The sequence below is a fragment of the Colius striatus genome, chromosome 10, assembly GCF_028858725.1.
Source record: "Colius striatus isolate bColStr4 chromosome 10, bColStr4.1.hap1, whole genome shotgun sequence".
Taxonomy (NCBI): domain Eukaryota; kingdom Metazoa; phylum Chordata; class Aves; order Coliiformes; family Coliidae; genus Colius; species Colius striatus.
In genome coordinates, this window is record NC_084768.1 from 25,820,072 (window position 1) to 25,833,000 (window position 12,929).

The 12,929-nt window shown below is 39.8% G+C and overlaps 1 protein-coding gene across 1 annotated transcript in view; it reads left to right on the forward strand.

The window, feature by feature from the left end:
* The first annotated feature begins 363 nt into the window (after positions 1-363).
* SLC1A7 (solute carrier family 1 member 7) overlaps positions 364-12,929 on the forward strand; it is a 49,777-nt gene continuing 37,211 nt past the window's right edge. Inside the window, exons 1-2 of the mRNA XM_062003430.1 lie at positions 364-504; positions 1,537-1,616. Of these exons, the coding sequence (XP_061859414.1) occupies positions 364-504; positions 1,537-1,616 (221 nt within the window). The remainder of the gene's footprint in view (positions 505-1,536; positions 1,617-12,929) is intronic.

Sequence of the window (12,929 nt, forward strand, 5' to 3'; positions counted from 1 at the left end):
CAGGAGACTGAGGAATGCATTCAAACACTGTCTTTCTCCCAAGAGTGTCACTTTGTTTTGAACCAGTCTCGTTTTAGAAATACTACTGCATTCTGTTCTAATTTTTCAGAGCCCCCTAATCTTCTTCCAGGCTCTTAATGATGTAGTTGATAATAGGATTGTTGGTATTAATTTGGAACAATAATGCCAGCTGCTTGCCTGGTGGCTATTGGCAGAGGGGTGACCTTGCAGGTCAGCTAAGCAGAACTGGAAGTGCTTTGATCTGATCTATACAGAGCTGGATCTGTCCACCCCAACAAGAGGAGCGAGTGAATTCTCTCTCCATGGGATGCTGATTCTTCTCCAAAGAGCACGGAGGACAGCATGGCAGTGGCTTTTGATGCAATCCTCGCTCGGATCAAGGATGTTTGCAAAAGAAATGGTTTGCTCATTCTCTCAGTGTTGTCAGTCACCATCGGCTGTCTTCTGGGCTTTTTCCTGAGGACGAGGCGGCTCTCCCAGCAGGTAAGCGTGGCACGGCTCTGTGTCACTACAGAGAAAATGCCATACTTATGTAACACAAGCCATAGCGATTTGTGGAACCTCAGGATGGACTTTTGAAGATAAGAAAACTATGTCTATGTATTTGTTAAATTTGTTTTATTTCATCCAGTTGTTAATCTATGTTGTGCTTTAGGTCTTTTCACATGTTCTCAAACAATACGTTTGCAAAGGGTCCTTTTAAGACACCTGCTAAGTCTAGCATAACAGTTTGAGCTAGATGAAATGTAGCATCTAACATAGACCTGTTTAAAAACTAGCAGTGCAATATATTAATGTTATGTTCCTTTGGAACACGTACATCTAAAGAACACATTGGGAATATTTTTCATCCTCAGATGCACAGAGATACCGATATTTCTATTACACCAATGGCATTCTGGATTCTTAAATTTGAGAGTTTCCATCATTTGCAGACCATGTTATTAAAGTCACTTGGGGAATTTCTCCCCCAGCATACTTGAATTAAACTCTTTGCAGGTACCCATTTCTTTCTGCTCTGTTAGTTGGACAGAGTGGAGTGGGCAACATGCATTGCTGAATACACTGTTTGGGCAAAGAATAGAAATGTAAATTAAAACATATGGCCCTTATTAAATGTGGCTAAACTAAACCACTTCTATGTTCTGCTACTGCTAGCCACTGTTTGAATGTCTTTTGTGTCCAAGCAGTAGCTTCAGACATATCTAGAAAAACACACAAAATGCTGAATGGAAGAGATTACTTAGGGAAACCTATTAACAGTAGTCCCCAAGAGATGGCATGTTTCATCTTTGTTCTTTATAAAGGAATGAACAATGTAGTGTGTTTTTTTAATTACACCGCCATGTCATCTAATTAATCTTAAAATGATCTTTTAAAGCCTAGCATTTTGCCACCTTATACACCAAAGCTGCAGATTTTAGCAGTGTTATCTGATCCCCACAGCTCTAGCAGGAGTCTTGAAGACAGATAATCTTATCTCAAAACAATAAGCATCTCTCCATGTATTTCTAGGAAATTAGTTACTTCCAGTTTCCGGGTGAGTTACTGATGAGGATGCTGAAAATGCTGATTCTCCCACTGGTTGTCTCGAGGTAAGTGAAGACAGGAATTGTTCCAATAACTTTTGAAATTTCCTAAATGAGGCATGTCATCACCACTACTTTAGTTTTAACTGAACTAATGCCACAGTGCTGGAAGCATTTCTGACTGCATACATTCATATTTATAGTGGAGATATGAACATGTTTTTTAATCAATAGGATCAGTTCCACAATACCTCATGTAGGTATTTTTTTTGCTTAAATAATGACACGGGGGTTGTTTAATTGATGTTTTCTTCTTTCCCTGTAATGGAAGGACTTTTTCCTTCAAACTAAGAAGTCAAATATATAGACTAAATGACTCACTTTATCAAAAAACCTACCTTAGATCTAAGCAATTGAAATAATGTGCTGTACAAATAAGATGAAAAAGCACAGTTAATTTATAGTCTTCTGCAGTATTTTGAGAGATGTGCTGCAATATGATGAATATTGAAAAGAAAAGACGTAACTTGAGTGAACTAATAATATATGCCTGGCTTCAGCTGGAAGTGAAAGTGATTTCTTAGTACATTAAATGCAGAACCTTTGATGGTGCCACTTTATTGGTTGCAGAATTAATGGTGTAGATGCTGGTACTGGTGGATGGTGCATGGTGGCTGCCTTTGCAGTGACTTTTTAGGACAGGTTTTTTCTATAAATTTGACTGTCTTCCAATTGAGCACACTCATCAACAGACACCAGCTAGGTGGCCAAAAGCTCAGTCGTCTGCTCAGTGCTGGGAGAAGATACAAGGAGAGAGGGAGAATAGCACAAATAACTTTACCAGATCTGAGAAAAAAATTCTAATGATATTTGGTGCTTTTCCTGTAAGCTTCAGTTTCTGGAACCTAATACCTACACCGAAATCTCATCTTTAAGGAAAAAAAAAGTTTCTAGACTTCAGGTTGCTGAGAGCTGGTGAAAGTTAACACAGGCCAACACTAATTTCGTTTTTAGATCATCTGCTTTTACATCTGCCTTCTCATGGTTTTTCACAGAATGAAGCTGAGTCATGATGCTTCACATCTGAAACTGGCTGTATGACCACGGACTCATACCTGTTTCACACAGCTAGGGAACATCAAGACAATACAATGTTAAGAGATCTTTTTTTGAGAGGTGGAATGAGACTTTTCCAAGGAAAGCAAAAATCTTACATGAGCAAGTGACATAAGGACAGAAAAGGGCTGGAGCAGTCTCACATGCCCTTCCATAAAATGCATAGGTCTTTAGATCCTCTTCTGGTTTTTAGAGATGTCAGGAGGAGCAACAGTGTAGTAGGGAATTGCTACTCCAGCACAGCCTGCAGTAGCTTTAGGTTATCTGCAGATGTGTCAGGAATGAATCTCTGAGCTGCACTGTTAGAACTGATGGACTCTATCCTCTGAGGAAGACAGTATGAGTGTATCTCCCTGTATAACAAATGAACCATTGCTTCCTACTGCATACTGAAATGTCAAGGTTTTGCAAGCAAAAAATACTCCAGATATAATTACATTTTTTTTACAACAAGCACAGCATTTCCTACACATACATTTCACAAAATCAGTAAATCAGTGCTCATCTACATGCACTTTTAAACAAAATTTCTTTGTGGATTTGGAATATTCTCAGCCTGTCCTTCAGGAGCAATGGCATTTAAATCACCTTTTCAATTATTATTGTTTATGAAAGCCAGACAGACAACACCATAAAAACAGCTCTAAATATGATTCCCCTAATTGAAATTAATGAAAGTTTTCCCTTAAACAAGTTGAAAAAATTACTTGAAAAGGAAAGGTGAGAAAGGAAGGTTAAAAGAGGTGCAAGATATCTTGTCTCCAAGTTCAGAGGTTATCTCCAAGGGTTGTACCAGAAATAAAAAGTGGCAAGTGTGTGGCTCAGAAGGCTGATAATAGACTGAAAAATCTTGCATTTATAGGTCACTAGCACAAATCCAGCCCTAAACAGAAACAGATGGAAATTTGTACCCTCCCTGTTTTGACCTGATAGTAGAGAGTTAAAACAGGAACTTTTCAGAATGTATCCATTAGGAATGAGAAACTGATGATGCAGTGAAGTATCTCTGAATGCTGTCTATTTTACAAGTTCCTTGAATGCAGAAGAAATGAGTTGAACAGCTGGAGACTGTTTCTTCAATGTACATTTCCTTGTTTTACCCAACTCTGTCCTAGCACTTGGAAGTGCTGTATCCCAAAGCTCCTGTATCTGTTTTTGATGTCTCTCATCATGTATGGTCTTACTTATTTTTTTCCCATACACGGAAAAATCTGGAACAAACAACCACCAGCCACTAGCCTGCCAGTTTGAGCCTTGCATGAGCTTTTGTTTTGGTCGTGACGTGGACCTTCATTAAGGATAGGGGTTGATATTATTATAATTATCTGGTTACATAAACAAGCTTCATAGCATCACACAACAAAACTAAAATAAGTATATATTTATTGCCCACGTCCTCTGCCTGAGGTTTAGCCTTGCTTACATCTGTTAGTATCTACTGTGTCTCGTGTATAGAGTTTGCTCTTCTCAGCAATGAGAACGAGTACCCACATAGCAAAGGGTGCCACTTCCATCAGCAACATAAAGAAAAAGAATTATAAAAAATAACCCAACAGTGTGTGTCTACCCTAGGAATACTCAGTAGTGGTATGCTAAAAGATCAAAGTTCAGACACTGTAGTAACCAGATGTACAGTGCTTATATAAATATATAAACATATATATATATAAACATAGGATGCTATTTCTAAACCAGGGAATGGGAACGTCAAGAGCTCAGAGAGGGTGCACCAGGACAGGTTGAGTGCTGACCTGCTGGAGAGAAGCTCTGCAGAGGTACCAGGGAATTCTGGTGTGAAGCAATTAAACATGAGCCAGCAATGTGCCTTCATGGCCAATGGCATCCTGGGGTGCATTAAGAAGAGAGTAGCCAGTAAGGTTCTGTCCCTGCTCTGCTCGGCCCTGGTAAGGCCACATCTGGAGTACTGTGTACAGTTCTTGGCTCCCCAGCTCAAGAGTGATGGGGAACTTCTCAAGAGATACCAGAGGAGGGCTAACAAGATGGTTAGGGCACAACCTGGAACACAGAAATTTCCACTTGAACATGAGGAGAAACTTCTATGAGGGTGAGGGAGCCCTTGCATAGGCTGCCCAGGGAGGGTGTGGAGTCTCCTGTGGAGGTTTCCAAACCCACTTGGACACGTTCCTGTGCCCTCTGATTGAAGAGAACCTGGTTTAGCAGGGGGTTGAGCTGAATGATCTCTAGAGGTTCCTTCCAACCCCTACTGTTCTGTGATTCTGAGAGAATAGCAGCCAAATCTGAATTCATAGTTACACAGGCACAGGGTTCGCCTGAGCTGTTACTGCTTTTGGGCAAGGAAATCTGATTGTTTTGGGGACAAAGGCCTTGATCCTCTTTTGACAACTGCAATGCAAAGAATGTATTTTCTCCCTCATATGCAAAAGGTTCCAACACATATCTCAGATTTTCAAACAGGCACACAGATACCTGTCAGTGACAGAGGTGGATCTCAGTGCATCCTGCCCTGAGTCCTCTGATACATTTAAAAACACATGGGTCCAGGTCTTAAGGTAGATATGAGCTGGCCCAAGGTGCTCAAGTTTAAAGCATCTTTCCTTCCATCTACTGCACTTCGTGGCATGGGTGGTGCTCAGCCTGTCCTACATCCCGCAGCCAGAGGGTGGCTCTGTCCAGAGGACTGAGGAACCACGAGTTACTGCAAGTTCTCAGTCATTCCAGTGCAGGAAGGACTTGTGTGCTGCTCATCCAAAGCATTTCCTGATAGTGCTGCCTATCCAGAGAGTGACAAAATCTCTACTCTCTTTCCCTAAGGTTAACACACACACACACACACACACACACACACACCCCCTTCCCCTGCAGACCATGCTTTCAGGACTAGATGGTTGGCAGATACCTGTTCAAACAGATTCTCAGCTTCTTAGGTGCTTGACATAATGAAATCTTATGCTAATGTCTTTGTACTCTGCATAAAGCCAAAAACTGGAGGAGAAACAAACACTCAACTTGCCCATTAATATCTTCTCACATTTGCTAAAGATAATATAAACCCCCTGACCAAATCCTTCCTGTGCCAGCAATGCCAGGCATGGGTGCTGGCTCAAGTGCACAGAACACGCTGGAAGGTACTGTGCCATAGTTCACTGTGCCATAGTTCACTGTGCCACAGTTCAGTGCTGTCACTTCTTTTCAGAGTGTCTTTGTCCTTGTGCCCATTCCCTGCCCCATCATTTGCATCTCAGTTTTGTGCTGATTGACTTTCACTGGGTCAGAAACTTGATCTGTTACAATTTACTATCTACTTGTGACTGAGGTTTTGAAGAAACTGCAAAGACAGTGAAAAATTTACCACTGCTGAGGCATTTCTAGTGCTTCCTTTTGGGATCAGTAGTAAGCAGTGAGACTGCTTGTGGCAAAGAATTGTCAGGGTAGAATTGAACTGTTCAGACTTGTTACTCACATGAAAATTCATTTTAGAAAAATCAGAGCTTTGTTTAAGCTTAGGATAATTATTACATTTTGTATTTATTTACCACTGACCATTTTGCAGATACTTAAGAAATGAATAGCCAAGATTTGTTCCTTCTCCATGTGCAGAATCCATTAAAGAAAGATTGTTTTCTTTATGGTCAAAGCTAAATAACTCATTTGACCTGTGTATTTTCAAATGATAAAGCTTGTTCCTCTGAGGATGTTGTGCCTGATACAAGCAAGCATATGCTAATAAAAATCTATGTTTATTTGGAGGCTCATTTGGAGGTAGTAACAAATATTTGTTACTATTGGGGTTTGTTGCTGAATTAAATATGATATGCTAAATATAGAACTGTCTTTGAGGGGATTCCTGGTGCATAATGCCATCAGTTCTGGTAATCCCTTATCCTTCTGCTCAGATTCTCGAGTGGGTCATTCTTACTCATGCTGTTAAAACCTAGTATTTCATTAGAAACTACTCTGTTATAGTACCCTTTTCCCCACATAATTTTTTTCCACAGCTCTGTGATTCAGGGCACACACTGGCATTTTAACAAACCCCTAATGAAAAATATCGCTCATTCTGTTCTAATGGATTTGGGTCACTGTTCAGCTGTACCACACCAAATTTTGCCTCTCAGGACTCATCAGTTATATTTGAAGAGCTGCCAATTTATAAACTGTGCAAGAGGATGTGGAGGTACTCTGGGTGCAAGCAGATTTGCAGTCCCAGGAGCCAAAGAGGGCAGAGTGATGCCAGCTCCATGCCGGAAACTGTGCAGCCGCATTAGCGTGGTTTTGTGCCTAAGCTCGTCTGCGAAGGACTAACGCGGCTGGACGGCTTCCGAGCCAGCCCCAGCGGCTCGCAGTGAGCCCATGGCTGGCTGCACTTGTCTGTGCAGATGTACCCTCAGTAACTTCACTTCTTACTTAAGCTTACCATTTTTTAGGGGTGAAGTATTTGAACCACACACTTAGAGTTCTGAAATTTGCAACCTGTATCTTCTACCATGATTATAAATCAGTGCCTTATATGGTCAATATAATGGCTGTTCAGAAGGAAAATACAGGTCTCTAAAAGGCTAAGAAAACTACCTCTTTTCGTATTTATCATTAAATCCAAGAGGACAGCCAAAAATAACTCACTCATTAATACTGGTTTTACATGAATGACAAGATGTGCAGTGCTATTTCTTCTAATCCATTTCTGGAACTGAGAGATACTTTTTATGTTGTCTTGACAAATTCACATCATTTAACCGAAGACTGAATGGGAAAGGATAGATAACATAAGCTCCTGGTCGGTTTTGGCTTGTCTTTTCTGCTGTGTATGAGTTAAACTATTCCCTCTGGTCATTGTTTCCTAAATACCCGTCAATCTGTTCTTACTCTTGTGCAGCTGCCAAACTGGGGCACAATCAAGTGCAATCAAATTTAGGTACTATATTATCTAGTGAGGTGTTGGGAAGCAGCTGCAAAATGCTGCTTACAGCCCTCTGAGGAGCCTGCTGAGAACAGTGTTCTATAATGTACCAAAGCAGCTGTATTTTCCCTTAGAATTTAATTGCTCTTGGAAACACAGGGCTTTTTCTTCACATTGTTAGACTGGATTTTTCCTTCTTTGACCTTTGTTACCTTGCAAAATATTGGCACTCAGGAACCAATCTTCCCCAGCAGAGGAGGGTAAACCTTCTGCTGGGTTAATATGGGAAAATCTGTGGGGTACCTGAATGATAACATAAAGTGTGCATAATCCCCTTTCTGAACTACCTGTCATGTATATCACTGTCATGTAAATAATATTAAAACTATGTTTCACCCTAGTGAGAACAAGCTGTTTGCCCATTCCTAGGAGACGTGATCTACATTCTTTGTGGTGGAGAAAGTCAGCCTAGAGAAATGAGTCTTAACCAGATGACTAGAGGGGATAAATATCTTTACTTTTAGAGTGAAAAACAAGGGTGAGAAGAACTGCTCAGAAAGCAATCTCACTCTACACCGTTATATACTTTAAATTATCCATATTGCTGTTCTATTGCAGAACTGGTCTAAGGTTACCTCAAAAGTCCTCCAAAGGATGCTATGAGATTGCTTGAGCTTGTAGAGGAAAATCCCATTCTGCCATTTTAGGAAACTTTATTAAGAATCCCTCCTCCTCCCATCTTCAGAGATGTCACTACATTATTAGCTGTAACATTATTGATGTTCTTCGCTGTGTTTAGGCATTCAGTCTAATAGTCAGATCCCCTACTTGTGCAACCTACAGGTCTAAAACTGTTTCGGTGAAAAATGATATGCTGCAAAGTTATGCATGTCATCATGACAAAATTGGACCAATGTGGTACGAATTGTTCAGGCAGTGTCAGCAGGAATCTGACAATGTGTGATAGAAATCTATGGTCACAAAATGAATGGGTGTGGAAAGCACTACAGTGATTACAAATAGGGTATGAGTGGTTCGTGATGGAATTTTTCTGTAGTCTTCTCAGACCTCTAAAATACTTAGTGTCTTGCAAAAGAAACAGTAATGACATGTGAAGCTTGAGGGAGTGGCTGGATTTCCTCCCTTTCCTTAGTACAGAAAAATGTATGAACTATGGACATTTGAATAAATCTGATATTTGTTTATAAATCAAATTTGTGTTTAAATCTTTTTTCCCTTTTCTTAATTTAAAACATTTGAAAGAACTGACAGAACAAAAAACCTATTATTATTATTGTTGTTGTTTGTTGTTGTTGTCTTTTTCCCCAGATCTGAAGCTGCACATGCATATTTCATAGATAATTTGGGTTTGTTTGCATCCTGACCTTTGAATTTAGGAAACAGATTTTTATTTCAGAACAGCTGAAGTCAACAAGCCAGCCTGAATTCTGAGTGAGCTATGCTAAAATGACTCATGTCTCCTTTATCAATCAGTGATCAAAGGTTACTGTTCACCCCTTCCAGCATTCATAGCCATATTGCAGTAGTGTCATATATTGGGCTATTTGAGAGAAAGCAGTGACAAGTAGCAATTGGACATTGGTCTTCACTGTATGCTGTACAAAGTCCTGCCTTGTTTACACCAGTCCATAAAAACAGATTTCTGATTGCACACTAAGAAAATACAGCATATGATGTGAATTCCTGGCAGGATTTTTGCTGGATATGTCAGTTACAAGCGTTACATAAAAACAAACAGGAACATTCATATTCTGGGTAAAAAATAACTCTTACTGTTTCATCAGGCATTATTTAAAAAACCAGAATCTTAAAAAGCTGCATTTATGACATGCTAGAAATGTAGATTGGGTTTCTTTTGTAGATGGCAGACTGTGCTTTTGCAGCAGCCTAACTGTAAAAGCACAGATAAACTGATGGTCCACTGCAATACAGAGATCACTTCAGAAAGATTTTTCTTTGCTGTAAACTATTTTTAAATAAAGTATCTTAATTTCTCTGTTTCCTTGCATCTAAAATGGAGATACTGTCTTCCTGTATGATAGTGGGTTAGTAAAGAATTTTAGGATGATTAAATGGCTTCTCCTATGGAAATGGAGGTTATTACCACGTTGAAACTTGAAGGCACTGACCTTGACAAAAAGGTAAGCGACAGGCTGCTTCCATGATCAAGCAGCATTAGTGAAGCCAGCACTTCACTTTCATGATGCTCAACTGTAATATAATCATCTCTAATGTAGCTGTTAGAGGAGCTTCCCAGCCTGACTGGAGAACTTGCTTAGGAAGGTCTTTTCTATAGCATGCAATTACAAAATGAGAATGTGAGGGAGGGTATGAGATGAATGAAAACAAACATGATTCTAGGAACAACTGTTGGTGGTTAATACTTGACCATTACTTCTTGACAGGATTAATGTCTTTCTAATCACACTAATCCATCCTGATAACTTTATCCATAATCCATCTATTTCAAAGCAACATCCAGATGGCTTCTGGTGAAGAGGAAGACAAAATAAACATTCAGAATGGGGTCTCAGCAGCAGCTTCTTGTATTTTCCCTTACTGGGGATATAGGTTAGATGTTGAGACAGGTCAAAAATATGCTTTTATCAGAAAGCAATAGAAAAAAAATCTAGAGAATTGCAGAGAAGACAGAAAATTCTGATTTTATTTGTAGATAAAATGCCTCATAAGTACTCTGATGCTTGTCAGCCAGAAAACGCCTAGAGGTGCTCATAAGGGTTTAGCTACTTGTTTGCATGGAACTAATTAGAGTTCCAAGATATTGAAAGAATTCCCTTCCTCATTACATCAAAATTGCTGAAGTAGTTTTGTGGGGTTTATGGAGATTTCTCTCAAAGCAGACATGAAGCTTACTGAATAGTATCATTCATTTGTGCTGTTATGGATATGATTCACCAGAAGGCTGTGCTGCCACACAAATAACCTCATGAGGTTCAACAAGGACAAGTGCAGAGTCCTGCATCTGGGAAGGAACAACCCCATGCACCAGTACAGGCTGGGGGTCGAACTGCTGGAGAGCAGCTCTGCAGAGAGAGACTGAGTCCTCTCTGAGGACTCCTCCTGAGTCCTGATTGATAATGAACTAACCATGAGGCAGCAATGTGCCCTCGTGGCCAAGAAGGCCAATGGCATCCTGGGATGCATCAAGAAGAGTGTGGCCAGCAGGTCAAGGGAGGTTCTTCTCCCTCTCTACTCTGCCCTGGTGAGGCCTCATCTGGAGTCCTGTGTCCAGTTCTGGGCTCCTCAGCTCAAGAGGGACAGGGAAGTGCTGGTCCAGCACAGGACCACCAAGAGAGTCCAGCACAGAGCCACCAAGATGATCAGGGGAATGGAACATCTTTCATATGAGGAAAGGCTGCGGGAACTGGGGCTGTTTAGTCTGAAGAAGAGGAGACTGAGGGGAGATCTCATTAACATTTATAAATATCTAAAGGGTGGGTGTCAGGAGGTTGGGACATCCCTTTTTTCTATAGTAGCTAGCAACAGGACAAGGGGTAATGGGATGAAGCTGGAACACAAAAGGTTCCACATAAATATATGAAAAAGCTATTTCACTGTTGAGGTGAGGGAGCCCTGGCACAGGCTGCCCAGAGGGGTTGTGGAGGCTCCTTCCTTGGAGGTCTTCAAGGCCCGCCTGGACATGTTCCTATGTGACCTGATCTATGTGACCCTGCTTCTGCAGGGGGGTTGGACTAGATGATCTTCCAACCCCTACCATTCTATGATTCTATGATTCTGTATTTTTAATGACCTAGTGACCAACTGCGTATTTTTAATGAGTCACATATAATAATAATTCCTGAAGTTGTTGAAGGCTTCCTCTTCCCTCTTAGTTTCCCCTTAAAACCTTAACCTAGGTTTCATTAGACCTTCCATTAATCCTGTCTTCACTCTTCACCTTCCTCCCTCATAGAGAACTAATTCATTGCAATCTTTCATAAATCACTGTCCAAACAAGCTAAACAAATCTTAATTAAGCCACTCTAAATAAAATCATTTAGCTAGGATTTATTTTTTTTACCATCAGTCTGGAGTGAACAATTGAAGTCTTGGTGAAACAATAATTTTGGATATTTGTCCCACTAAAATGATGTGAGGAAAAAAAAGAATTGGGGTTTTAAAAAACTATTTCTGACTTCCTTTCTCCAAGAAAAAAATGTCTCTAGATAGTTCAGAGAAGAGACAAGACAGATTTGGCAGCATCAGAACAACTTATTTCCCAAAAAACAAAGCAGAGTAGATGCAGAATAACCTTTTCCCAAAAAACAAAGCAGAGTAGATGCAGAATAACCTAAGTGTCAGTTAAAAAAACCCAAAACAACAAAACCAATTATCTTTTACTTGTTAAGAATAAAAATACAAACTATAGAAAGACTGGAAACCTGAAAATATTGTGGACCATCAGGTTTACATTGTGTAGAGATCTTCAGGTTATCAAATACAACTTTGAAGAGGCTTGAAAGCTGCAGACATTCAAGGACCCTACAACAGATATTTACATGGCTATAGAGGAGATACAGCAATTCGGGGCTCTGTTCCTCAAATCATGTGTAGTCTCTGAGAATACACAATGTTGTCCAAGATTTGTTGGATAAACATGATAGAAGTTAAAAAAAATATGAAGCAGACTATTCTAGACAGGAGAAAGAAGATCATTGGTGATGTAGGACACAAAGAAATCATGAGGCTACTTAGATTATTTTGGTGGCTGTTATTATATCCAGTACCAGATATTTCAAAACAAGATGCAAAAAAACCACTTAAATCATAATAACCAGAGATTCTACTTAAATCCTGCCAAGAAGATTTAATACCTCACCCAAAACTCAGTAACACATACATCATTATTTTCCATACAAGAAATATTATTTTCTTGCAAGACTGATTGAATGAGATGTACTGTAATTATTCAGAAGAGCTGCGGATTGTTTTTCACTGTCTTAATCTTGTTTTGCCCCTTTGGCAATCATTGAAATATGTTATGGAAGCTATGCACGAAATGTACATATAGAAGCTACTTAGTTACATAGTAAGTCAAATTATTTTAATCTATGAATCAAGTATCTGTCCTGTTTTTTCAAACCTAACCATATTCTGAGGCTTGACAAGAACTAAAGGTACATTGCTTTTAATTCCATTGTGTTTCACAACGGTCTAATAGTGAATGGCATGGGAACATCTTTGTTCAGTTTTAGAAGAGGCTTGAGAAACTCTTGAGGAAGTTTTCAGGTAGCCAAGAAATTGCTAATGGAAATTAGATATTTAAAGGAAAGACCTGAACCTAATACAGGATCTTACGTTAAATCATCTGGAAGCTTATTCCTCTTGACTTCCCTATTCCC